Source organism: Anomaloglossus baeobatrachus, chromosome 5 (genome assembly GCF_048569485.1).
Source record: "Anomaloglossus baeobatrachus isolate aAnoBae1 chromosome 5, aAnoBae1.hap1, whole genome shotgun sequence".
In the NCBI taxonomy this organism is placed as follows: domain Eukaryota; kingdom Metazoa; phylum Chordata; class Amphibia; order Anura; family Aromobatidae; genus Anomaloglossus; species Anomaloglossus baeobatrachus.
The window spans coordinates 519,081,842-519,109,726 of record NC_134357.1 but is presented as its reverse complement, the minus strand read 5'-3'; the positions used below and the strand labels follow the sequence as shown (position 1 = coordinate 519,109,726).

The 27,885-nt window shown below is 45.6% G+C and overlaps 1 protein-coding gene across 3 annotated transcripts in view; it reads left to right on the top strand.

Annotated features, from left to right (window-relative positions):
* Positions 1-26,143, top strand: part of LOC142312040 (uncharacterized) — a 94,039-nt gene extending 67,896 nt beyond the window's left edge. Inside the window, exons 2-3 of one of the 3 annotated variants that reach the window (XM_075350914.1) lie at positions 23,774-23,868; positions 24,355-26,143. In XM_075350914.1, the coding sequence (XP_075207029.1) occupies positions 23,823-23,868; positions 24,355-26,105 (1,797 nt within the window). In that variant the 5' untranslated portion in view covers positions 23,774-23,822 and the 3' untranslated portion in view covers positions 26,106-26,143. Of the gene's footprint in view, positions 1-23,773; positions 23,869-24,351 lie in introns of all 3 variants that reach the window. The other 2 variants (XM_075350913.1, XM_075350915.1) reach the window with 2 other exon arrangements.
* Positions 26,144-27,885: the final 1,742 nt, after the last annotated feature.

The following is a 27,885-nucleotide window of genomic DNA, read 5'->3' as shown; positions in this document are numbered from 1 at the left end:
TGTTTCCTCCTCTGGCAATGCTGCCCAGAGTGTTACGCAAGATCAGGTCCGACTGCCGTCGCGCCATCCTCGTCGCTCCAGACTGGCCGAGGCGGTCGTGGTACCTGGATCTGTGGCATCTCACGGTGGGTCAACCGTGGGCGCTTCCAGACCGCCCAGACTTGCTGTCACAAGGGCCGTTTTTCCATCTGAATTCTGTGGCCCTCAACCTGACTGTGTGGCCATTGAGTCCTGGCTCTTAGCGTCTTCAGGGTTATCTCAGGATGTCATTGCCACCATGAGACAGGCCAGGAAACCAACGTCCGCCAAGATCTATTACAGGTCTTGGCAAATCTTCTTATCCTGGTGCTCTGATAATGGTTTTACTCCATGGCCGTTTGCCTTACCCACTTTTCTTTCATTCCTTCAATCCGGAATGGACAAGGGGTTGTCACTCGGCTCTCTCAAGGGACAAGTATCGGCGCTCTCTGTATTTTTCAAAAGCGCCTAGCCAGGCTTCCGCAGGTCCGCACGTTCCTGCAGGGAGTTTGCCACATAGTCCCACCTTACAAGCGTCCGCTGGAACCCTGGGACCTTAACAGGGTGCTAACGGCTCTTCAGAAACCACCTTTCGAGCCGCTGCGGGATGTCTCTTTATCACGTCTTTCGCAGAAGGTGGTATTTCTAGTGGCAGTTACATCACTCCGGAGAGTGTCTGAGCTTGCAGCGCTGTCATGCAAAGCCCCCTTCCTGGTGTTTCACCAGGATAAGGTGGTTCTGCGTCCTGTCCCGGAATTTCTCCCTAAGGTGGTATCTCCTTTTCATCTCAATCAGGATATCTCCTTACCTTCATTGTGCCATAATCCAATTCACCAATGTGAAAAGGATTTGCACTCCTTAGATCTGGTGAGAGCACTCCGACTCTACGTGTCTCGCACGGCGCCCCTGCGTCGTTCAGATGCGCTCTTTGTCCTTGTCGCTGGCCAGCGTAAGGGTTCGCAGGCTTCCAAGTCAACCTTGGCTCGGTGGATCAAGGAACCGATTCTCGAAGCCTACCGTTCTTCTGGGCTTCCGCTTCCTTCAGGGCTGAAAGCCCATTCTACCAGAGCCGTGGGTGCGTGCTGGGCATTGCGGCACCGGGCTACGGCTCAGCAGTTGTGTCAGGCGGCTACGTGGTCTAGTCTGCACACTTTCACGAAACACTATCAAGTGCATACCTATGCTTCGGCAGACGGCAGTCTAGGTAGGCGAGTCCTTCAGGCGCCGGTTGCCCACCTGTAAGAGGGGGCCGTTTCGGCTCTTTTTATCGAGGTATTCTTTTACCCACCCAGGGACTGCTTTTGGACGTCCCAATTGTCTGGGTCTCCCAATGGAGCGACAAAGAAGGGAATTTTGTTTACTTACCGTAAATTCCTTTTCTTCTAGCTCCTATTGGGAGACCCAGCACCCGCCCCTGTGCCCTTCGGGCTGGTTGTTCTTTAGTGTACACATGTTGTTCATGTTGAATTGTTCTTTTGGTTCATGGTTTTCAGTTCTCCGAACATCCTTCGGATTGAATTTACCCTAGACCAATTTATAAGTTTTCTCCTTCCTGCTTTTGCACCAAAACTGAGGAGCCCGTGATGCACGGGAGGGTGTATAGGCAGAGGGGAGGGGTTACACTTTTTAAAGTGTAATACTTTGTGTGGCCTCCGGAGGCAGAAGCTATACACCCAATTGTCTGGGTCTCCCAATAGGAGCTAGAAGAAAAGGAATTTACAGTAAGTAAACAAAATTCCCTTCTTTTAAAGTTGTACCTTTTGTCTGCAATTCTTGTAAATTATCCATGGGGGCAGGCTCTCTGGTGTCCGTTGCTGTTCCTCCTGCAGATTGACGCCGTCCCCCATTGCTCCATTTCATATCTCAGGACGTCGCCCACTGCGCCCGAGGTCCCATGCACGCGAGGACCGCTGGTGACGTGGTCGCAGGCACGAGATTATGGGCGGCGCTGTGATTGCATCGCAAGTGCCCGCCCATAATCTCGTGACCGCGATCTCCCCTCTGCCTCCAGCGTTCTGCACAAGTGCTGGAGGATGACCTGACGTCACCTACTTCCCATCCTGCCCTGCAGCAGGAAATAGATGGGAGGAGCGGAGCAGCACAGCACAGGTTAGTAGGTGTAGGTGACGTCGGGTCATCTTCCAGCGCTTGCGCAGAACACTGAAGGCAGAGGGGAGATCGCGGTCTCGAAATTATGGGCGGGCACTTGCGATGCAATCACAGCGCCGCCCATAATCTCGTGCCTGCGACCACGTCACCAGCGGTCCTCTCGTGCACTGGACCTCGGGCGCAGTGGGTGGCGTCCTGAGATATGAAATGGAGCAATGGCGGATGGCGTCAATCTGCAGGAGGGACAGCAACGAACGCAAGAGAGCCCACCCCCATGGAGAATTTACCAGAATTGCAAAGAAAAAGGTACAACTTTATAAAGTGTTTAATTTGGTTTCAAAGGGAGCACAAAAAGGACAGGAACATTGCTAGAATGCAGCCCAGGAGCTGCAGAGGGGGAAACTTTTAGGTTTAAAGCTAAATTTCTGATGACAGGTTCCCTTTAAATTATGTAGTCCGCTTATTTTTCTGGGTCTCCAGCCACAGCTTAGACTCCAAAGCTTCTCGAGAGAAAAGGATAAAGTGGCGAGTCCCTTAATTAAAATCTTCATCTTTTATTTGGTTATTTTAAAACATCATGATGGTTGAAATGATAGTTTCAATATGTTTCAGGCAAACGTGCCCTTAGTCACTGAGATACAAAATCACTACAACCCAAGGTTTAAAAACACTAATTCAACAACCAATGATCGTATAAACATCTGTTAGCAATTAATGCACATATCACTCCATGAGTTCCTACAAGCAAGTCAATACAAATATAATGTGTCATTCCTATAATTCATTCCCTTAGGGTATTTTGTATCCAATTGTATAATCCAATATAGTTCTCTTAACAAAAGTTTTTTTCGTATATCTCCCCCCTCTAATCAGAGTATCCATTTTCTCTATACCATGAAATTATGCAGCTCACTTAAAGGGAACCTGTCATCTGAAATTTACCTGTAAACCTAAAAGTTTCCCCCTCTGCAGCTCCTGGGCTGCATTCTAGCAAGGTTCCTGTAGTTTTTCTGGCCCCTTTTATACCAAAATAAATACTTTATAAACTTGTACCTTTTCGTATGCAAATTTTGAAAATTATCCATGGGGGAGGGCTGCCTGGCGTCCGTTGCTGTCCTCCTGCCGATTTACGCCGCCCCCGAACGCTGAATTTCAAACCTCGGGACGCCGCCCCTGGGAGCCCGTGGTCCCGCGCATGCGCTGTGCGACTGTAGCGGTGCCGTGCACTGCGTGCACGTGTGACCACTGGTGACGCTTTGCGCGGGCATGAGGTTATGGGCGGCGCTGTGAGTGTCATCAGCAAGTGCCGCCCATAACCTCGTGACTGCACTTTCCCCTCTTCCTCCAGCGTTCTGCCGGCCAAATGACCAGACGTCACCTCCTTCCCATCGTACCCTGCAGCAGGAAATAGATGGGAGGAGCGGAGCAGGCCACCACAGGGGAAGAGGAGAGCGCGGCCACGAGAGTATGGGCAGGCACTTGCGATGCAATCACAGCGCTGCCCATTAGAGTTGAGCGCGGTTCGTGGTTCGTGGTTCTCCAGTTCGCGGCTCGAGTGATTTTGGGGCATGTTCTAGATCGAACTAGAACTCGAGCTTTTTGCAAAAGCTCGGTAGTTCTAGAAACGTTCGAGAACGGTTCTAGCAGCCAAAAAACAGCTAAATCATAGCTTGGTTTCTGCTGTAATAGTGTAAGTCACTCTGTGAATCAAACTATTATCACATTTCAGTGTATAGTGTGCGTGAACAGCGCCTTCAGATCACTGCTGTTTCTATAATGGCGATCGCCATTTTTTTTTTTTTTTCTTGTCTTCCTTCCCTAAGTGCGCGCGTCTTGTGGGGCGGGCCAGCATGTCAGCCAATCCCAGACACACACACAGCTAAGTGGACTTTGAGCCAGAGAAGCAACGGCATGTGTGATAGGATCTGCATGTCACATGTCCCTGCATTATAAAACCGGACATTTTCTTCACGGACGCCATTATCTGCCTTCTGCGTCTTTGGTGTCAGACATCACTGTCGCAGCTCCGTCTTCCTGAGTCCTATAGCCGATACAGCTGTATGCGCTGCATACACAGCGTTAGACAGCTTAGGGAGAGCACTTTATAGCAGTCCTTTTAAGGGCTCCAACCGGCAGGGTCAGAGAGCCATAGGTGACAGGTCCTGCAAACAGCAACAGCGTCTGTGTAGCCCAGGTCAGGGATTTCCTACCTGCATTTCACCATTAGGAGGGAATAGAAAGGCAGTCTTCCATTCCTCTACCCAGAGCACCACAATCCTGCCACTGTACCCTCTTGTCCTCTGCACACTCCAACTGATAACTAAGCCATTATACTAGCAAACACTCAGTGTACCTAGTGGCATCCTATACGTGGCTATTGGACTTTGCTATAGTCCCACTAGTGCAAAGACATTTGCAGAGCGCGTCTGCCTGCGTTGCACACTACAACTCATTCTAACCAAGCCATTATACTAGCAAACACTCAGTGTACCTAGTGGCATCCTATACGTGGCTATTGGACTTTGCTATAGTCCCACTAGTGCAAAGACATTTGCAGAGCGCGTCTGCCTGCGTTGCACACTACAACTCATTCTAACCAAGCCATTATACTAGCAAACACTCAGTGTACCTAGTGGCATCCTATACGTGGCTATTGGACTTTGCTATAGTCCCACTAGTGCAAAGACATTTGCAGAGCGCGTCTGCCTGCGTTGCACACTACAACTCATTCTAACCAAGCCATTATACTAGCAAACACTCAGTGTACCTAGTGGCATCCTATACGTGGCTATTGGACTTTGCTATAGTCCCACTAGTGCAAAGACATTTGCAGAGCGCGTCTGCCTGCGTTGCACACTACAACTCATTCTAACCAAGCCATTATACTAGCAAACACTCAGTGTACCTAGTGGCATCCTATACGTGGCTATTGGACTTTGCTATAGTCCCACTAGTGCAAAGACATTTGCAGAGCGCGTCTGCCTGCGTTGCACACTACAACTCATTCTAACCAAGCCATTATACTAGCAAACACTCAGTGTACCTAGTGGCATCCTATACGTGGCTATTGGACTTTGCTATAGTCCCACTAGTGCAAAGACATTTGCAGAGCGCGTCTGCCTGCGTTGCACACTACAACTCATTCTAACCAAGCCATTATACTAGCAAACACTCAGTGTACCTAGTGGCATCCTATACGTGGCTATTGGACTTTGCTATAGTCCCACTAGTGCAAAGACATTTGCAGAGCGCGTCTGCCTGCGTTGCACACTACAACTCATTCTAACCAAGCCATTATACTAGCAAACACTCAGTGTACCTAGTGGCATCCTATACGTGGCTATTGGACTTTGCTATAGTCCCACTAGTGCAAAGACATTTGCAGAGCGCGTCTGCCTGCGTTGCACACTACAACTCATTCTAACCAAGCCATTATACTAGCAAACACTCAGTGTACCTAGTGGCATCCTATACGTGGCTATTGGACTTTGCTATAGTCCCACTAGTGCAAAGACATTTGCAGAGCGCGTCTGCCTGCGTTGCACACTACAACTCATTCTAACCAAGCCATTATACTAGCAAACACTCAGTGTACCTAGTGGCATCCTATACGTGGCTATTGGACTTTGCTATAGTCCCACTAGTGCAAAGACATTTGCAGAGCGCGTCTGCCTGCGTTGCACACTACAACTCATTCTAACCAAGCCATTATACTAGCAAACACTCAGTGTACCTAGTGGCATCCTATACGTGGCTATTGGACTTTGCTATAGTCCCACTAGTGCAAAGACATTTGCAGAGCGCGTCTGCCTGCGTTGCACACTACAACTCATTCTAACCAAGCCATTATACTAGCAAACACTCAGTGTACCTAGTGGCATCCTATACGTGGCTATTGGACTTTGCTATAGTCCCACTAGTGCAAAGACATTTGCAGAGCGCGTCTGCCTGCGTTGCACACTACAACTCATTATAACCAAGCCATTATACTAGCAAACACTCAGTGTACCTAGTGGCATCCTATACGTGGCTATTGGACTTTGCTATAGTCCCACTAGTGCAAAGACATTTGCAGAGCGCGTCTGCCTGCGTTGCACACTACAACTCATTCTAACCAAGCCATTATACTAGCAAACACTCAGTGTACCTAGTGGCATCCTATACGTGGCTATTGGACTTTGCTATAGTCCCACTAGTGCAAAGACATTTGCAGAGCGCGTCTGCCTGCGTTGCACACTACAACTCATTCTAACCAAGCCATTATACTAGCAAACACTCAGTGTACCTAGTGGCATCCTATACGTGGCTATTGGACTTTGCTATAGTCCCACTAGTGCAAAGACATTTGCAGAGCGCGTCTGCCTGCGTTGCACACTACAACTCATTCTAACCAAGCCATTATACTAGCAAACACTCAGTGTACCTAGTGGCATCCTATACGTGGCTATTGGACTTTGCTATAGTCCCACTAGTGCAAAGACATTTGCAGAGCGCGTCTGCCTGCGTTGCACACTACAACTCATTCTAACCAAGCCATTATACTAGCAAACACTCAGTGTACCTAGTGGCATCCTATACGTGGCTATTGGACTTTGCTATAGTCCCACTAGTGCAAAGACATTTGCAGAGCGCGTCTGCCTGCGTTGCACACTACAACTCATTCTAACCAAGCCATTATACTAGCAAACACTCAGTGTACCTAGTGGCATCCTATACGTGGCTATTGGACTTTGCTATAGTCCCACTAGTGCAAAGACATTTGCAGAGCGCGTCTGCCTGCGTTGCACACTACAACTCATTCTAACCAAGCCATTATACTAGCAAACACTCAGTGTACCTAGTGGCATCCTATACGTGGCTATTGGACTTTGCTATAGTCCCACTAGTGCAAAGACATTTGCAGAGCGCGTCTGCCTGCGTTGCACACTACAACTCATTCTAACCAAGCCATTATACTAGCAAACACTCAGTGTACCTAGTGGCATCCTATACGTGGCTATTGGACTTTGCTATAGTCCCACTAGTGCAAAGACATTTGCAGAGCGCGTCTGCCTGCGTTGCACACTACAACTCATTCTAACCAAGCCATTATACTAGCAAACACTCAGTGTACCTAGTGGCATCCTATACGTGGCTATTGGACTTTGCTATAGTCCCACTAGTGCAAAGACATTTGCAGAGCGCGTCTGCCTGCGTTGCACACTACAACTCATTCTAACCAAGCCATTATACTAGCAAACACTCAGTGTACCTAGTGGCATCCTATACGTGGCTATTGGACTTTGCTATAGTCCCACTAGTGCAAAGACATTTGCAGCACGTCTGCCTGCGTTGCACACTCCAACTAATTATAACTAAGTTGCATTGTCAGGGATATTTATTCTTTATTATTCTGCTGTTAATAAAGCTAGACCACCACTGCAATCTTCACCACCTCTCAATTTTTACTACCACATTTTCAGTCCACAATCTTGTCGCAATCAACATGAGTGGCAAAATGACAGATGCTGGTGGAAAGGGGAAGAGGCGTGGTGTAAAAGGCAAAAAAGGTTTTGTCCGTGGGGAAGGTGGCAAAGCTCCATTATCATCTGCTGAAGATAGACCATCTACCAGCAAAAGTAAGATGTCTACTACTTACCGTGGACAATCCGATGTGCTCCCTTTGTTACGGACACGAACAACAGGAACAAAGGTAGATGATGGGCAAAAAAGGAAAATGCTTGAATGGATCTCAAGTGGTCCAACAAGTGCCCTCTCTGCCACTTCAAGTACCGCATCCAAAAAACACCAGTCCTCTGAGTTGTCATCCCAATCAAACTTGCTTTCTCCCAGCTCTGAAGTCTCCATCAGCCCTGCACAGTATGGTGGAACTGAGATGGCTGAGTCTGCAGAGCTGTTCAGTCACACTATAGCCTGGGAATCAGAGGTCTGCTCCCAAGCTACAGTGAGTACAGAACAGGAAATGGTCTGCAGTGATGCCCAGAACCTTTGTGACTCAGATTCAGGCCGTGAGGACCAAGTTTCTGAGCATAATGTTGACCCTTTGTCACAAACTGTAACACCTGTGGTTATAGACAATGAGGAACATACTGATGAAGATGAGACGCAGATACCCGATTGGGATGACAACTTAAATATTCGTTCAGGGCAAGAAGAGGCTCGGTCTGAGGGGGAGGGGAGTGCAAACACAACAATTGATGATGACGTTCTAGATCCCACCTACTGTCAACCCCCAGTCAGGCACTCGAGGAGGTCAACAGAGGCGGTGGAGGAGGATGCAACCGACGACGAAGTTACCTTGCGCCTTCCTGGACAGAGTCGGAGCACTGGTAGCACGTCTACAACTGCATCCTCAGCCACCACTCTGCCTATGAGCATTATTCGGGGTGGATCAACAGGTCGCATGGCCTCTAAGCCTTGCCTAGCCTGGTCCTTTTTTCACATCGAAAAAGATCGCCCAACTCATGTGATATGTAACATTTGTCATGATTCTGTTAGTAGAGGTCAAAACCTCAGCAGTTTGACAACTTCTTCCATGAATCGTCACATGACTAAATATCATAAGTCCCGGTGGGAAGCTCACCGTGCTGCAATGCGGCCTAGTGGAGCGAACCATCCACCGCCCGCCCCTTCCACTGCATCCGCGCGCTCTTCATCTTCTAGGACTGTGGGGACAGCTGCCACACCTGTTTTTCCACGCAAAACTTCCACCACTGTAACCGCAACAGGCAGTTTGCTTGTAAGGTCGTCAGTTGGTTTGGAAGGGGAAACAAGTGAGTGTGTACAGCTCTCTCAGACATCGATAGCACCAACGTTGGATGAAGGCAACATCATGTCTCCGCCTGCACTTTCCTCACAAACCTGCATTTTTCAAGGGACACCCTACTCAACACCGTCTACACACAGCAGCCAGATCTCTGTCCCTCAGATGTGGTCAAACAAAAGGCCACTTCCTCCGACCCATGACAAAGCTAAGAGGTTGACTCTATCCCTCTGTAAGCTGTTGGCTACCGAAATGCTGCCTTTCCGCCTAGTGGACACACAGGATTTTAGAGACCTTATGTCTGTCGCTGTGCCCCAGTACCAGATGCCTAGTCGCCACTACTTCTCTAAGAAAGGTGTGCCCGCGCTACACCAGCATGTCGCACACAACATCACCGCTTCCTTGAGAAACTCTGTGTGTGAACGGGTGCATTTCACCACCGATACTTGGACCAGTAAGCATGGACAGGGACGTTACATGTCGCTGACTGGGCACTGGGTAACTATGGTGATAGATGGTGAAGGGTCTGCTGCACAAGTCTTGCCGTCCCCACGACTTGTGTGTCAATCCTCTGTCTGTCCAAGTTCCGCCACTGCTTCTGCATCCTCCACCTCATCTGGGTCCTCCACCTCCGCCCCAAGCCTGCCTGGTCAGGCCACCAGCGTTCTCACTGCGCAGAAGGAATCACGCACCCCTCATTACTATGCTGGCAGCAGAGCGCAACGGCATCAGGCGGTCTTTAGCTTGACATGTCTTGGTAATAAGAGTCACACAGCTGAGGAGTTGTGGTCAGCTTTGCGGTCCGAGTTTAATAAATGGTTGTCTCCACTCAAACTGCAGCCTGGTAAGGCCGTGTGCGACAATGCTGCAAACCTGGGTGCGGCACTTCGCCTGGGCAAGGTGACACACGTACCTTGTATGGCTCACGTGTTGAACCTTGTCGTGCAGCAATTTTTAACACACTATCCCGGCCTAGATGGCCTTCTGAACAGGGCACGAAAACTGTCAGCTCACTTCCGCCGTTCAAGCGCCGCAGCAGAGCGACTTGCATCGCTCCAGAAGTCTTTCGGCCTGCCGGTTCATCGCCTGAAATGCGATGTGGCGACACGCTGGAATTCAACTCTCCACATGTTACAGCGACTGTGGCAGCACCGCAGAGCCCTGGTGCAATACGTCATGACGTATAGCCTGGGCCAACGAGATGCAGAGGTGGGGCAGATCACCCTGATGGAGTGGTCTCAGATCAAGGACCTATGCACCCTTCTGCACAGTTTCGACATGGCGACGAATATGTTTAGCTCTGACAATGCCATTATCAGCATGACGATTCCAGTCATTTACATGCTGGAGCACACGCTAAACACTATTCGGAGTCAGGGGGTGGGACAACATGAAGGGGAGGAACTACAGGAGGATTCATATGCGCAAGGGACAACAACATCACGAAGGTCCAGACGTTCATCATCACCAACGCAGCAGGCATGGGACCATGGGGGACAGGGATCGACAAGGGCGCATAGTAGCAGGCGAAATGTTGAGCAAGGTGCAGGAGAACATGAAGAAATGGAGGACGAACTGTCCATGGACATGGAAGACTCAGCGGATGAGGGAGACCTTGGTCAAATTTCAGTTGAAAGAGGTTGGGGTCAGATGTCAGAGGAAGAAAGAACGGGTAGCACCTCTATGCCACAAACACAGCATGGACTTGGTCCGCATGGCTGCGCAAGACACATGAGTGCCTTTTTGTTGCACTACCTCCAACATGACAGTCGTATTGTCAAAATTAGAAGTGATGATGACTACTGGATTGCCACACTATTAGATCCCCGGTACAAGTCCAAATTTTGTGACATAATTCCAGCCATAGAAAGGGACGCACGTATGCAGGAGTATCAGCAGAAGCTGTTACTAGATCTTAGCTCGGCTTTTCCACCAAACAACCGTGCAGGTGCAGGGAGTGAATCTCCCAGTTGTAACTTGACAAACATGGGACGGTCTCGTCATCTTCAACAGTCTACCCGTACCAGTAGGACCTTTTCTGGTGCCGGTAACAGCAATTTTATGGAATCTTTTCATAATTTTTTTAGACCCTCTTTTGCAAGGCCACCAGAGACAACAAGTCTGACACATACTCAACGGCTGGAGAGGATGATACAGGAGTATCTCCAAATGAACATCGATGCCATGACTGTGCAACTGGAGCCTTGCTCCTTTTGGGCTTCAAACATAGAAAAATGGCCAGAGCTCTCCAGTTACGCCTTGGAGATTTTGTCGTGTCCAGCTGCCAGCGTTGTCTCTGAACGTGTATTCAGTGCTGCTGGGTGTGTGCTGACAGATAAGCGCACGCGTCTGTCCAGTGACAATGTGGACAGACTGACGTTCATCAAAATGAACAAGTCATGGATCCAGAAGGAATTTACTACCCCTGTGTCATCCTGGGGAGAGTAAATGCTTGTGGATTTGGAATGTGCTTGATGCAAATCAAAACATCCTGTTTGCAACTAGGGCCCAAGTGCTGCCACTGATGTGGTGGGTGTCTGTGTGGCCCAATTTTTGGAAAAAAGGGAGACTCCGCTTGGAGTAACCCTTGCTTGCTGTGTTTTTAAAAGAAGCCAAGATGAACAGAGCTGGGATCAGGAAAGACTTTGCTACCTACCCCGGTGTCATCCTGGGGACGGCTAAGAATAGCGTATTTTTGAATGTGCTTGATGCAAATCAAAACATCCTGTTTGCAACTAGGGCCCAAGTGCTGCCACTGATGGGGTGGGTGTCTGTGTGGCCCAATTTTTGGAAAAAAGGGAGACTCCGCTTGGAGTAACCCTTGCTTGCTGTGTTTTTAAAAGAAGCCAAGATGAACAGAGCTGGGATCAGGAAAGACTTTGCTACCTACCCCGGTGTCATCCTGGGGACGGCTAAGAATAGCGTATTTTTGAATGTGCTTGATGCAAATCAAAACATCCTGTTTGCAACTAGGGCCGAAGTGCTGCCACTGATGGGGTGGGTGTCTGTGTGGCCCAATTTTTGGAAAAAAGGGAGACTCCGCTTGGAGTAACCCTTGCTTGCTGTGTTTTTAAAAGAAGCCAAGATGAACAGAGCTGGGATCAGGAAAGACTTTGCTACCTACCCCGGTGTCATCCTGGGGACGGATAAGAATGGCGTATTTTTGAATGTGCTTGATGCAAATCTAGCTGTGAAGTGTACAACTGGGGCACAACTGCTGCCACTGAATGGGTGGGTGTGTGTGGGGCCCAATTTTTGGAAAAAAGGGGAGACTCCGCTTGGAGTAACCCTTGCTTACATTGTTTTTAAAAGAAGCCAAGATGAACAAGTCATGGGTCAGCAAAGACTTTGCTACCTACCCCAGTGTCATCCTGGGGACGGCTAAGAATAGCGTATTTTTGAATGTGCTTGATGCAAATCAAAACATCCTGTTTGCAACTAGGGCCCAAGTGCTGCCACTGATGGGGTGGGTGTCTGTGTGGCCCAATTTTTGGAAAAAAGGGAGACTCCGCTTGGAGTAACCCTTGCTTGCTGTGTTTTTAAAAGAAGCCAAGATGAACAGAGCTGGGATCAGGAAAGACTTTGCTACCTACCCCGGTGTCATCCTGGGGACGGCTAAGAATAGCGTATTTTTGAATGTGCTTGATGCAAATCAAAACATCCTGTTTGCAACTAGGGCCGAAGTGCTGCCACTGATGGGGTGGGTGTCTGTGTGGCCCAATTTTTGGAAAAAAGGGAGACTCCGCTTGGAGTAACCCTTGCTTGCTGTGTTTTTAAAAGAAGCCAAGATGAACAGAGCTGGGATCAGGAAAGACTTTGCTACCTACCCCGGTGTCATCCTGGGGACGGATAAGAATGGCGTATTTTTGAATGTGCTTGATGCAAATCTAGCTGTGAAGTGTACAACTGGGGCACAACTGCTGCCACTGAATGGGTGGGTGTGTGTGGGGCCCAATTTTTGGAAAAAAGGGGAGACTCCGCTTGGAGTAACCCTTGCTTACATTGTTTTTAAAAGAAGCCAAGATGAACAAGTCATGGGTCAGCAAAGACTTTGCTACCTACCCCAGTGTCATCCTGGGGACGGCTAAGAATAGCGTATTTTTGAATGTGCTTGATGCAAATCAAAACATCCTGTTTGCAACTAGGGCCCAAGTGCTGCCACTGATGGGGTGGGTGTCTGTGTGGCCCAATTTTTGGAAAAAAGGGAGACTCCGCTTGGAGTAACCCTTGCTTGCTGTGTTTTTAAAAGAAGCCAAGATGAACAGAGCTGGGATCAGGAAAGACTTTGCTACCTACCCCGGTGTCATCCTGGGGACGGATAAGAATAGCGTATTTTTGAATGTGCTTGATGCAAATCAAAACATCCTGTTTGCAACTAGGGCCCAAGTGCTGCCACTGATGGGGTGGGTGTCTGTGTGGCCCAATTTTTGGAAAAAAGGGAGACTCCGCTTGGAGTAACCCTTGCTTGCTGTGTTTTTAAAAGAAGCCAAGATGAACAGAGCTGGGATCAGGAAAGACTTTGCTACCTACCCCGGTGTCATCCTGGGGACGGCTAAGAATAGCGTATTTTTGAATGTGCTTGATGCAAATCAAAACATCCTGTTTGCAACTAGGGCCCAAGTGCTGCCACTGATGTGGTGGGTGTCTGTGTGGCCCAATTTTTGGAAAAAAGGGAGACTCCGCTTGGAGTAACCCTTGCTTGCTGTGTTTTTAAAAGAAGCCAAGATGAACAGAGCTGGGATCAGGAAAGACTTTGCTACCTACCCCGGTGTCATCCTGGGGACGGATAAGAATGGCGTATTTTTGAATGTGCTTGATGCAAATCTAGCTGTGAAGTGTACAACTGGGGCACAACTGCTGCCACTGAATGGGTGGGTGTGTGTGGGGCCCAATTTTTGGAAAAAAGGGGAGACTCCGCTTGGAGTAACCCTTGCTTACATTGTTTTTAAAAGAAGCCAAGATGAACAAGTCATGGGTCAGCAAAGACTTTGCTACCTACCCCAGTGTCATCCTGGGGACGGCTAAGAATAGCGTATTTTTGAATGTGCTTGATGCAAATCAAAACATCCTGTTTGCAACTAGGGCCCAAGTGCTGCCACTGATGGGGTGGGTGTCTGTGTGGCCCAATTTTTGGAAAAAAGGGAGACTCCGCTTGGAGTAACCCTTGCTTGCTGTGTTTTTAAAAGAAGCCAAGATGAACAGAGCTGGGATCAGGAAAGACTTTGCTACCTACCCCGGTGTCATCCTGGGGACGGATAAGAATGGCGTATTTTTGAATGTGCTTGATGCAAATCTAGCTGTGAAGTGTACAACTGGGGCACAACTGCTGCCACTGAAGGGGTGGGTGTGTGGGGCCCAATTTTTGGAAAAAAGGGAGACTCCGCTTGGAGTCACCTTGCGGTGTTTTACATGACTTTAGAAGGGCGTGCCATGCCTATATCTGTGTGTCCTCCTCTTTTTCCTTGTCCAGCTGTTTTGTTTTCGCATGAGTACATGTCCTTGTCACTTTCCCATGTGTTTGTGTTGTGTTGTGAGTTGTTTGTCACCTTTTGGACACCTTTGAGGGTGTTTTCTAGGTGTTTTACTGTGTTTGTGATTGCCTGCCATTGTTTCCTATGGGCTCGAGTTCGGTTCGTCGAACGTTCGACGAGCCGAACTCGAGCCAGACCCCCCGTTCGGCGAACCGCCTCGAGCCGAACCGGGACCGGTTCGCTCATCTCTACTGCCCATACTCTCGTGCCTGCGACCACGTCACCAGGTGTCCTGGCGTGCACGGGACCTCGGGCGCAGTGGGCGGCATCCTGAGGGATGATTTGGAGCATGGGGGGGACGGCGTAAGGGACAGCAACGGACACAGACGGTCCGCCCCCATGGAGAATTTACAAGATTTTCATACCAAAAGGTATAGCTTTATAAAGTATTTATTTTGGTTTAAAAGGGGGCCCAAAAAGTACAGAAACCTTACTAGAATGCAGCCCAGGAGCTGCAGAGGGGGAAACATTTAGGTTGAAAGCCAAATTTCTGATGACAGGTTCCCTTTAAGGCTACATGCGCACGCTGCATCTTTTTGTGTTCACAAACTGCAGCTAAAACTGCACGTTGTCAGAGAGAGCCTGGAAATGTCACAAAAAATGCTTGTAATTGTAGGTGCGTTTTTGCTGCGTTTTCGGTGCGTTTTTCACAACATGCGTTTTTGTGACAAATGTTGATAAAAACGCAGGAAGAATGAACCTGCTGCAATTTTTTTGTCACAAACGTTTGACAAATAAAACGCTGACAAACTGCAATGTGCGCACAGCAAATCTGACTTCTCATAGACTTTGCTGGGAAGTCAAATGTCAGAAAGTTCTGACAACAAAACTGGATCCAAAAACGCAGCAAAAAACGCAGCGTGCACATGTAGCCTTATGTTTCTCCACAAAGTGTTTGCATGCACCTGAATATCCAGAATATCCAGAATTTTTATTTTTAATATTAGTAATATGTTCCGTTATCCGTTTTTTTTGTTTTCCTTATTGTAGAACCTATATATTTAATTTGACATGTTTTGCAGTATATACAGTATGTAGTAACGTTTTCATTTTTCGATCGAAGGATCTGTGTGCAAGCATACTTATTGCAGGGAAAGATAATGTTTTTATTCATACAATTTTTGGATAGATAAGAGGTTCAGTCTCTTTCCACCAATTATACAATTTTTTTCTTTCAAAAATGTTTATTGAAAAAGAGAAAATATCATAAAAAAATCAAGTATAAGTAACTCTATATCATAGTGGCATATTTTCATCAGAAGGAGGGGGAGCCAGCACTGCTTGAAAAATGGCATGTGAAAAATAGTGTAAATTCACAAATAATTCCAACTGTACTGCAATGCAAAAATGAGATTTTTAGCAAAAAATGTAACAACCTTTTGATCCACCCTGCCATGCCACGGCAAATCTCAATAGGGGGGTCCTACTCAATATTTCATATTTCCATTGTGCCAAGCGGCCCCAAAAATTCATTAGAATCATATTAAAGCAACACATTTACCTTTTAACATTTCAGAAACCGTTTCCACGTTTGCAAGGAGAGGCAACCGCGAATAATGGTAGCCCAGGTCCCAGCATGTGCAGCAAACGCCACATACACTAGGACAATGTCAGAACTAACCCTCACAATGCCAGACCAGGGTCCATAAATAAAAGCGGAACAGGCCCAAGTAAATGGTGCTTAACCCCTTCAGCCCCAAGCCTATTTTGGCCCTAAAGACCAGGCCACTTTTTGCAATTTTGACCAGTGTCACTTTGAGGTTATAACTCTGGAACACTTCAACGGATCCCGGTGATTCAGAGATTGTTTTTTTTGTGACATATTGGGCTTCATGTTAGTGGTAAATTTAGGCCGATATTTTTTGCGTTTCTTTGTGAAAAAAACGGAAATTTCACGAAAATTTTGTAATTTTCAAACTTTTAATTTTTATGCTCTAAAACCAACGAGACATATGACACAAAATTTATAAATAACATTTCCCACATATCTACTTTACATCAGAACAATTTTGGGAAAAAAAAAAATTAAGGAAGTTATAGGGGTTCAAAGTTTATGAACAATTTCTCATTTTTACAACAAAATTTACAAAGCCACTTTTTTTAGGGACCACATCATATTTGAAGCGATTTTGAAAAGTCTACGTGACACAAAACACCCAAAAGTGACACCATTCCAAAAACGGCACCCCTCAGGCTACTCAAAACCACATTCAAGAAGGTTATTAACCCTTCAGGTGCTTTACAGTAACTAAAGCAATGTGGAAGGAAAAAATGAACATTTTGCTACAAAAATGTTAATTTAGCTTCAAATATTGCATATTCACAAGGGTAGCAGGATTAAATGAACCCCCAAAATTTGTTGGGCAATTTCTTCTGAGCACGCAGATACCTCATATGTGGCAAAAAAACCACTGTTTGGGCGCACGGCAGGACTTGGAAGGGAAGGAGCGTCATTTCACTTTTTGAACAGAAAATTAGCTGAAATCGTTAGCCGCACCATGTTGCGTTTGGAGAGCCCCTTACATAGTTACATAGTTACTTAGGTTGAAAAAAGACCTAGGTCCATCTAGTTCAACCTTCCTCCACCAGTTCTACATTGAGGTGCCAAACAGTGGAGCTCCCCCACATGTCACCCCATTTTGGAAACTAGACCCCTCATGGAATTTATCTAGATGTTTATTGAGCACTTTGAACCTCTGGAGACTTCACAAAAATTAATAACGTTGAGCCGTGAAAATAATAAAAAAAAAATTTACCACGAAATTGTTACTTCAACCAGGTAGCTTTTTTTTTTCACAAGGGTATCAGGAAAGATTGCATCTTAAAATGTATGGTGCAATTTCTGCTGAGTACACAGATACCTCATATGTGGTAGAAATCAAATGTTTGGGTACACAGCAGGGGTCGGAATGCAAGGAGCGTCATTTGACTTTTCATTTGCAAAATTGTCTGGGAGAATTAGCGTATTCCATGTTGTGTTTGGAGACCCCCCTGAGGTGCCGAAACAGTGGAGCTCCCCCACATGTGACCCCATTTTGGAAACTAGACCCCCATGGCATAAAAAAAATAATCAGGGGTCACGTACGGATGTTCTGCAAAAAGGGGGGGGACTAGGTGGGATGGAAAAAAAGTCCTGTCCAAAGTCGAGTACGTCTGTAGGACGATTGCTGATCAGGTACCTAATTGTTCAAGTTTTGTCTTTTTTTTTTAATTTGGGGTGCACAAAAAAAAGCAAAAACTCGAGCAACAATTACGTACCTGATCAGCACTTGGCGGCAAGCAGGTGGGGGAGGAGGGGGTGGGAGTGGGAGATGCGATTGCGGATAGTTAAAAAAGAGCCACGATCAATACTTACAGGATAGATCAGAACAGCGGCAGATGGGGGGGCAGCGGCATAAAAAGGGAGCATCTATGAATGTGAGACGGCGGCGGCTCGGATAGGGTGGCGGCGGATGGGAGAGGGCGCAGTGGATACAGGAGCGGCGGAGGATAGGGAGATGTGGGGTAAGGGGAGTGGGAGTAGGAGGTGAGATTGGGGATAGTTACCTTACAGGATGGACAGGTGAGCGGAGAGTGGGCAGCAGATCACGGGGGTGACAGGTGAGGGAGCGCACATCACGGGGGTGACAGGTGAGGGAGCGCACATCATGGGGGTGACAGGTGAGGGAGCGCACATCACGGGGGTGACAGGTGAGGGAGCGCACATCACGGGGGTGACAGGTGAGGGAGCGCACATCACGGGGGTGACAGGTGAGGGAGCGCACATCACGGGGGTGACAGGGGAGGGAGCGCACATCACGGGGGTGACGGGAGGGAGCGCACATCACGGGGGTGACAGGGGAGGGAGCGCACATCACGGGGGTGACAGGGGAGGGAGCGCACATCACGGGGGTGACAGGGGAGGGAGCGCACATCACGGGGGTGACAGGTGTGGGAGCGCACATCACGGGGGTGACAGGTGTGGGAGCGCACATCACGGGGGTGACAGGTGTGGGAGCGCACATCATGGGGGTGACAGGGGAGGGAGCGCACATCACGGGGGTGACGGGAGGGGGCGGGCAGCCGATCACGAGGAGGGGGAAGCGGGCAGCCGATCACGAGGAGGGGGGTGCGGGCAGCCGATCGGGGAGAACGGTGGCAGATGAAGGAGGGCGGCGGCAGATCGGGAGGCTTTTCGCCGGTTTCATACAGTACAATGGCAGCGCGGCAACTTCCGGGTCCCATGCTCCGGTCACATAACAGCATGGAACCAGAGCTTGTCGCCCTGCCATTGCACTGTATACACTCACTGTGCTGGCGTGCTGCTCTGCAGGACCGACAAGTGAAGCTGACGGGGGCGGTCTCCGGCCCCAGGTCCACGGTGATTGGAGAGATCGGTCACCAGGCCGGTCTCTCCAATCAGAGCTGCTGGAGCTGGGGGAGGGTGATCCATTCTCAAAATAGAAGCCATGGCGTCCAAGAGCTGAAAAACTTGCTCAGTTGGAGCTCAGAGTGGGAGGATCCAATTATACATTTTTGTCATTAAATCATCTATAACCGACAATGTTGTGCGTACTGAGGAAATCATCCAGCCCTTTTTAAAAGATGTTATAGAGATTGCCATTACTACCTTTTTGTAGTAGGGCAATCCACAATCTGACTGCTCTAACTATAAAGAACCCTTTCCTATTTAGCTGCCGGAATTGCCTTTCCTCCACACACTGCCATTATATTGGATTATGCAAGTCAGCTTGCATACAAAGATTGTATAGGATGCAAGGTCTTGGATACATAACATTGTTATTTTGATGCTGTTTCTCTCCCAGAGTCTTCTTGGAGACAAGTTATTTGCTCACTTCCCCCTGTTTGTACTCCCTGTGTCTTCCTTAGAACTTAGTAAGGTTGACTAAGCGCTCATCCCATTCGTTCTTTATCCAGGGCCCAGTTCAGAATCAGCCAGGGCTAAGTATCCTGCTCAGTGTATAGGGGCAGAACCTATCTAGGGTGGTCAGGGGAGCCAGGGGACAGCGGAAGGTTTGTTCAGGGGTCACCATCTCACCCTTCTCTAGACAGAGGGTTTAAATTCCCTGTCGCCATACGCGTGGTACTTCCACATACCAAGCATGACACCTGCCGACTGTATATAGTCTAGGTAAGGACCACCACGCTGTAGATCTTCAGCCTAGTGGTAATGCTGAGTCTCATCTACTCCCAAACATTCCTACGTACTCTCCCGAATGTGGCATTGGCCGTTGTTGAAGTTGTCGACTGCGTTGAGATTGTATTCCACTGAAATGTGTGGTTCCTGGTATGGTTTCCCTGGTGCAGGGTGATACATAACTTTAATCTTTATAGCCACTCTAAAATTTTTAAGTGTGACCTCTGCTCCTGGGGTTTTGACATGTAATGGTATCTACGGTATAGGAGAAAGTTGTGATGGACTAAAAACATCCAAAGAGCATCTTGAAAACATAGACAACTAGTTGTAGAAAAAATCGGGAATTGCATCTGAATATAGCACTGGTATCTAACCAACGTGTCTGAATACAATCGTTGGTCACAAAAAGAAAAATACAGTTGCATCCTTAAATTCTAAAGCGACCCCTTGCTCTGCTCAAGCTATCGCCCTATATCGCTAATAAATGTGGACGTGAAGCTGTTTGCTAAACTTCTGGCTAACAGACTGAGTCCTTCTCTGCCGCTATTGATACACAATGACCAGGTAGGCTTTCTTACCTGGCAGAGAGGCTAGAGACAATACTATTAAATCGATCCTTGTTATCTCCCAAATGTTGAAGCTAAAGACACCAGCCTGTTTGTTGTCAGTAGATGCAGAGAAGGCCTTTGATAGGGTCAGTTGGCCATTCCTTGGGCGTGTGCTTGAGCGGGCAGGTTTCGGTCCAAGCTTTAGAGAAAAGGGTCTAGCATTGTATACTCTCCCTACAGCCAAGATTCGGTGTAATGGAATTTTTTCCAACTCATTCAATATCAGAAATGGGACTCAACAAGGATGTCCTCTGTCCCCCCTTCTGTATGCATTGGTCATGGAACATCTAGCCATAGCCATCAGGAAAAACCCTGATATTCATGGGATCTGCATAGGTAAAAAAACTCAAACTGGCCCTATATGCTGATGACCTCCTCCGCTACATCGTGAACCCTGAAACATCTCTCCCATCTATCCTGAAGGAGTTTGAGCGGTATGCCGTGGTTAGTAATTTCAAGGTTAATACCTCTAAATCGGAAATCCTAAATATCACCCTTCCCGCTAAACATAAATCCTCTCTGCAAGAAGCCTTTCTCTTTAAATGGTGTGCCACTGCTCTGAAATATCTAGGGACTTATCTAACGCCAGACCCTTCACATCTATTTAATTTGAACTATAAACCACTACTGCAGCGCATTGACGCCGATCTTCAAGCTTACAATTTGCGGGCTCTGTCCTGGTTTGGACGTATCAACGTTTTAAAAATGGATGTCCTCCCCAACCTCCTTTTCCTTTTTCAAGCAGTTCCTATAGCCGTACCCAGATTCTTCTTTGCCCATCTTCAACGGATCACGACAGCTTTTGTATGGAAAAAAAGTAAACCCCGACTGGCCTTTAAATACTTGACGAGACGTAAGACAAAAGGGGCTTCCAGATTTCCACAGGACTTCCAGATTTTCGCTTATATCATACATCAGCTATCCTCACCAGAGTAGTAGATTGGTTTCATGGGGCCGAGACGAAGCAGTGGGTGGATATTGAAGCTAATCTTTTAAATTGGACCTTGACCTCCTTGCCCTGGATCGCGAAACATAGAAGACCTAAGAGCATTTTGAACTTCCCTCTGACAAGGGACCTACTCATCATTTGGGACAGAACTAATGCTCATTTTAATCTGTCTGAAGCATGGGGCCCCCTGACACCACTTTTTGATCCCGACTTCCCGCCGGCTGTTGGTGTGGACAGGTTTATGATCTGGTCTTCTTCCCAGAGGCCTAGGGTTGGCGATACCCTATTAGGAGCGCCTTCTCTGCCAACCTTATAGCATTTCCGAGCCGCCTTCCCTGATCAACAAATCCAGTGGTTTATGTATTTGCAGTTGCAATCGTTCATCTCCTCTGCTCACTCAGCTTCCGACCTCCCAGGGTCTGTACCAACTTTGAATCCCTTTTGATCCAACTAGAATCTCCATCCCACGTAATTTCCCAGGTTTACTCCATTTGATTGACCCCAATCGATTCGAATCCAGTCTGGTATATGAAATCCTGGGAGAAAGATCTGGGGAGTGCTTCCTCTGACCTGGATTGGGCAAAAGCTTATATGTGTGTACATAGGCTTCCCTTGCCTTGTAAAGTGCAGGAAAAAAACTTTAAGATCATTTCCCGTTGGTATAGGTGTCCGAAGGAGCTACACAAAATCTTCCCGACCGTCCCTGACACTTGTTGGAGATGTAATGCTGCTGAGGGATCCATGCTACATATCTGGTGGTCCTGCCCGATAATTCAGGAATTGTGGCATAAAGTTTTCCAAATTCATAACCACATAACAGGGCTGACAATCACATGCTCTCCACAGATCGGTCTCTTGTCCATGATTCCCAGAGCTCTCAAAAAGATAAAGCAAGGTCTTCTCCGTTATTTTGTTGCCGCGACCAGAGCAATCATCCCGAGAAAGTGGAAGTTGGGCGTAACCCCGACGATTCTGGAGTGGTTGGCGGACATGGACCATATTTGCAGGATGGAGAAACTATCCTCCCACTCTGAGCTCCAGCTGAGCAAGTTTTTCAGCTGTTGGACGCCGTGGCTTCTATTTAGAGAATCCGCTGATTTCGAGGTCATCCTTTCCTCTTAGGAACCAATCGCTTAATTTTTGCTCGGTTCGTGCTGATAGGTGGAGTGTAGACCTCCTTAAACCGGTTGTGTTCCAAGGGAGACCCCAAGTCCCTCCTTCCCTGCCCCCCCTTCTGTCCCCCCTTCTCTTCTCTTTCTTTTTCTGATCTGTCTTTTCTCTCATTTGAATTCTTCTTTGCTTTTTCTTAACATTCTTTTCTCTTTCCAGTTTTTTTATGAATCTAAATTTAGTGCTTCAGAAATCAACGTTCTTATGTTCATTGACTCATTACCAAAATCCACGTGGAGATTGTGTGTATTTGATCTCTTATTGCGATTTGTTTTTATTTCCTCGATTATGTGGAAGTACTCATGCACAAACTGAAAATATGCCACTATGTTACAGAATTACTTATACTTGATTTTGTATGATATTTTCTCTTTTTCAATAAACCTTTTTGAAAAAAAAATAAAATTCTAAAGCATGCAAACCATGAATGTAAGAATACAAACATGCTTTACTGCTAAAGGAAATCTAATGAAAAAGTGAGATATTTAGCATACGCAAATGTCCATTTCTATATCTGCTTAGAAGACACATCAAGGCAATCTCATAATACTGGGAATGTACACTGAACTGAAGACTCTCACTGGGTTTAAAAACCTCCATATATAAGGGTAAGTAGGTCCCTGGTATAGGGAATCAAATCACCTGTGGCTAATAGGGGAGGGGTGCACAGGTCAGCAGGCATGACCCCCCCCATAACCTAGACAAAAAGATATTCTCTATAGCAGGTTCCTGCTCGTCCATACACATCGAGGTTTTTAAACCCAGAGAGAGGCTTCAGTTCAGTGTAGGTACCCAGTTTAATGAGAGGTGCCTTCATATGGCTACTGGGCAGATATGGAAATGGCCATTTTGTATGTTACATATCTCAAGTTTTTCCTTTAGCAGTAATGCATGTCTATATTCTTGCATTCATGGTTTGCATGCTTTATCATTTCAGAGTGCAACTGTCTTTTTTTTGTCATTATATGTCATGTTCAGTTCTGCACCTGTTCACACAGCATGTTAAGGAGTGCCGTCAGTCTTTGTGTCTACACTCGTTGATCATCCGCAGATGGGCTATAACCACAGTACCAATTCTTGTCTGAATAGGAAAACTACATTTCATTGGGCAAAAGAGCAATCCTGACGTCGTGGGCTAATATTCTTCATTATGTATTTCTTCATAGTGCAATCTATGACGCAAAGAATTACTGAGGGTCTGAAGGCCAAATAAAACCCTTCATGCTACTAGATGGATGTCTAATAATGGGGCCATTCAGTGTATGGTTTATACTTGGTGGCGATGAGAGAATAACGCTGATAATAAACATTAGATGTCTGGATCTTCTCACAATATTCTGGTTATAGAGACTGCTGGTTAGAATTAGGAGTCAACAGGTTGGATTATAGAGGAGACCTGCAGCTCTCTGATAACTACAGCTAACACATCAGTTTTGGTTGTCATACTACGTTTTCATGTGTCTGTGACTTTTACAATATCTGTTTCAGGGTGAAGATCTGACCCATGTTAATACTACAGAGACTTATGTGAGGGGTGATGAGCGGTGTAAAGAGGAGATTCCTACAGATAACCAACCGGTCAGGTGAGTAGTGACCACAAAATGAATAGAAGTCACAATTAAACTCAATTACACCAAATTTATTGACTACAATATATTGGTCGCATACTTCTTAGTGATTTTTTTATATTTTCGTACTGAGGAGTAGGTTTCCTTCAATCCATCTACGAAAGAACCAAAACAAAAATGATCAGTAAAGGACTATTACTGATACAAAAAATTATAAAGGACTTGTTCTGCTTTCTTATATCCTTTTCTTACAACTATGTAAAGAAATACAAAATCCTAGTCTTGTTAACAGTTTTTTTTTTCAACATTAGTAAAAAATTGAAAGCACACAACTAGGTGGCTTACAATCATAGTATGTTAGTCTTTGCTTTTTGGTCACCTGTGTTAGGTGATAATTGAATTGAACATTCATTTATATGGAAGTGTTACAAAATAATATAGTGAGCTTAATATACTTTGAAGACAATCCTACTGAAATAAAATCTATTTTATTCTCAGCAGATGACTGTGCCAGGAGCTCAGATGGACATCTGATATATTCAGATGTTACAGGAGATGATAGTATTACACTAGATGCATGTGAAGTCCGTGGCGTTATACCAGGACCTCCAGTCCTTCTCAGAGGAAAGCTATCAACTGATCCTTTTCAACAGGTCCTTTCTTCTGCTTCTTCAAAGATTGATACACAGAATAAAAGTCACCAAAAGGCTGATGAATATGAAATAGCTCTCATACAGGAGAAACCATTTTTATGTGCAGAATGTGGGGAATGTTTTACAAAAAAATCACGTCTTGTTACACATCAAAGAAGTCACACAGGAAAGAAGCCATTTTCATGTTCTGAATGTGGGAAATGTTTTACTCGGAGAACAAATCTTGTTATACATCACAGGCTGCACACAGGGGAGAAGCCGTATTCTTGTTCAGAATGTGGGAAACGTTATAGCAAGAAATCGAAACTTGTTACACATCAAAGAATTCACTCTGGTGAAAATCCATTTTCATGTTCAGAATGTGGAAAATACTTTATTTCGAAAACAAATCTTGTTAGACATCAGAAAACTCACACAGGGGAGAAGCCATTTTCATGTTCACAGTGTGGGAAATGTTTTAATCAGAAAACACATCTTGTTAGTCATCAGAAAACTCACACAGAGAAGCCATTTTCTTGTTCTGAATGTGGGAAATTGTTTAAAATGAAAGAATATTTGATTGCACATTATAAAACTCACACAGGGGAGAAGCCATTTTTATGTTCTGAATGTGGGAAAAGTTTTAGTGAGAAATCAGATCTAGTTAGACATCAGCGAACTCACACTGGGGAAAAGCAATATTCATGTTCAGAATGTGGGAAATGTTTTAATCAGAAAACTCATCTTGTTCGACATCAGAAAACTCACACAGGGGAGAAGCCATTTTCATGTTCAGAATGTGGGAAATGTTTTAATCAGAAAATACATCTTGTTAGTCATCAGAAAACTCACACAGGGGAGAAGCCATTTTCATGTTTAGAATGTGGGAAATGTTTTAGTGAGAATTCAGATATTGTTAGACATCAGCGAACTCACGCTTGTGACAAGCCATTTTCTTGTTCTGAATGTGGGAAATTGTTTAAAATGAAAGAATATTTGATTGCACATTATAAAACTCACACAGGGGAGAAGCCATTTTTATGTTCAGAATGTGGGAAAAGTTTTAGTGAGAAATCAGATCTAGTTAGACATCAGCGAACTCACACTGGGGAAAAGCAATATTCATGTTCAGAATGTGGGAAATGTTTTAATCAGAAAACTCATCTTGTTCGACATCAGAAAACTCACACAGGGGAGAAGCTATTTTCATGTTCAGAATGTGGGAAATGTTTTTGTGAGAAATCAGATCTAGTTAGACATCAGCAAACTCACACTTGTGACAAGCCATTTTCATGTTCTGAATGTGGGAAATTTTTTAAAAAGGAAGTATATTTGGTTGCACATTATAAAATTCACACAGGGGAGAAGCCATTTTTATGTTCAGAATGTGGGAAATGTTATAATCAAAAAACAAATCTTGTTATACATCAGAGGCTGCACACAGGAGTGAAGCCGTATTCTTGTTCTGAATGTGGGAATAGTTATAGTGAGAAATCCAAACTTGTTACCCATCAGAGACATCACACTGGGGAGAAGCCATTTTCATGTTTTGAATGTGGGAAATATTTTAGTCGGAAAGCAAATCTTACTAGACATCAGAGAACTCACACAGAGAAATAGAAATTTTCTTATTTTTTTTAAATCATTTTTATTGACAATGTTACTTGACTATAATATTTTTTCTTGTAACGTCACACATCAACAAGAGGAAAAAAAAACAACAATTTACAGCACTAAATGGTTATTAAAAAATTATTGAAAAGCAATTATCTAAATAATACACAAATATACTAAGCATGTATATAAAATACTTAACATTTTTATATTATGTATATCTGCAGCTTAACCTATTCCCGTCCGCATCAGTGCTTGCTAGGCTTTGTACAGTGCTGACATTTAATTATGGTCCGTCATCAGGGAGGGGATCGTGAGCACCTTTGTGCCGCAATCACCTTGTTTCCGGAGCAGAACAGTAGTTTTGACCGGAGACCCGATTGGATAAGCCTTTGCTATCTTCTAATGGCCACGATCAATCGCAATCGCGGCACATAGAAGTTGGAGAGAAAAAGTGCGCTCCTTCTCTTACCTCTCTGGCTCCCCGTGACACGATCACAGGGGAGCTGGGTATTGTCGTGTGACCCGGAGGTCATCAAAACTATTCCTGAATTGCTGTTTCATGCTCATTCTACCTCCTAAAAATGAGAATATAAAACGATCCAAAAATGATATATGCCAGAAAATAGTACAAATGGAAACGTCAACTCATTCCGCAAAAAACAAGACCTCATAGCTCTGTCGGCAGATATCTAGAAAAACTATTGAGCTCAATATATGTTGATGCTAATTTTTCATTTGTAAAAAAAAAGTGTCTAATAGCAGCCAAACATAAAATTTATAAATCTGGTGTCTCTGTAACCACACTGATGCAAAGAATAAACCACAGTTAGTCCAAATATTTGTCATTGTTGTAGTGAGGAGAGCACACTTAATTTATGGGGTGCAGGTTTCCAGAAACACGAGCTGGAAACAATGTACGAGCACTGCAATGTACTGGGCACGACAAGGGCTTATTTGCAATTTTTAATTTTGCAATATTCACTGCGTTTGAAACCATGGGTGTTTTCTTGAGACTAAATCGTCACTAAACCCATAGATGAATTCACAGAGGTGTGTAATTTCCAAAATGTGGTCACTTAAGGAGGTTTCTTCTGTTCTGACACTTAGGGGCTCTGCAAATGGAGTCCACAAACTATTCTAAGAAAATCTGTGCTTCAAAAATCAAATGGCGCTAATTCTCTCTCGAGCCCTGTGGTGTGGCCAAACAGTACTGTACAGTCACATGTGGGGTATTGCCACTTTCAGGAGAAATTGTGTAACACCTTTTATGAGGCCTTTTTTTTACCAATTCCCTTTGTGTAAATTGGAAATCTGGGGTTGAAACATTTTAACCCCTTCAACCCCGAGGCACTTTCCGTTTTTGCATTTTTGTGTTTTTGTTTTTTGCTCCCCTTCTTCCGAGAGCCGTTACCATTTTTATTTTTCCGTCAATTTTGCCATATGAGGGCTTGTTTTTTGGGGGACAAGTTGTACTTTTAAATGAAACCATAAGTTTTACCATATAGTGTACTGGAAAACAGCAAAAAAATTTCAAGTGTGGAAAAATTGCAAAAAAAAGTGTGATCGAACAAATGTTTTTTGGATATTTTATTCACAGTGTTCACTATCTGGTAAAACTGATGTGTCCTTGTGATGCCTTAGGTCGGTGCGAGTTTGTAGACACCAAACATGTATAGGTTTACTTGTATCTAAGGGGTTAAAACCCCCCACAAATTTGTCCAATAAAAGTGGCACATGTTTTACGCCATTTTTTTGAAACCCGTAGCGTTCTCATTTTTTGGGA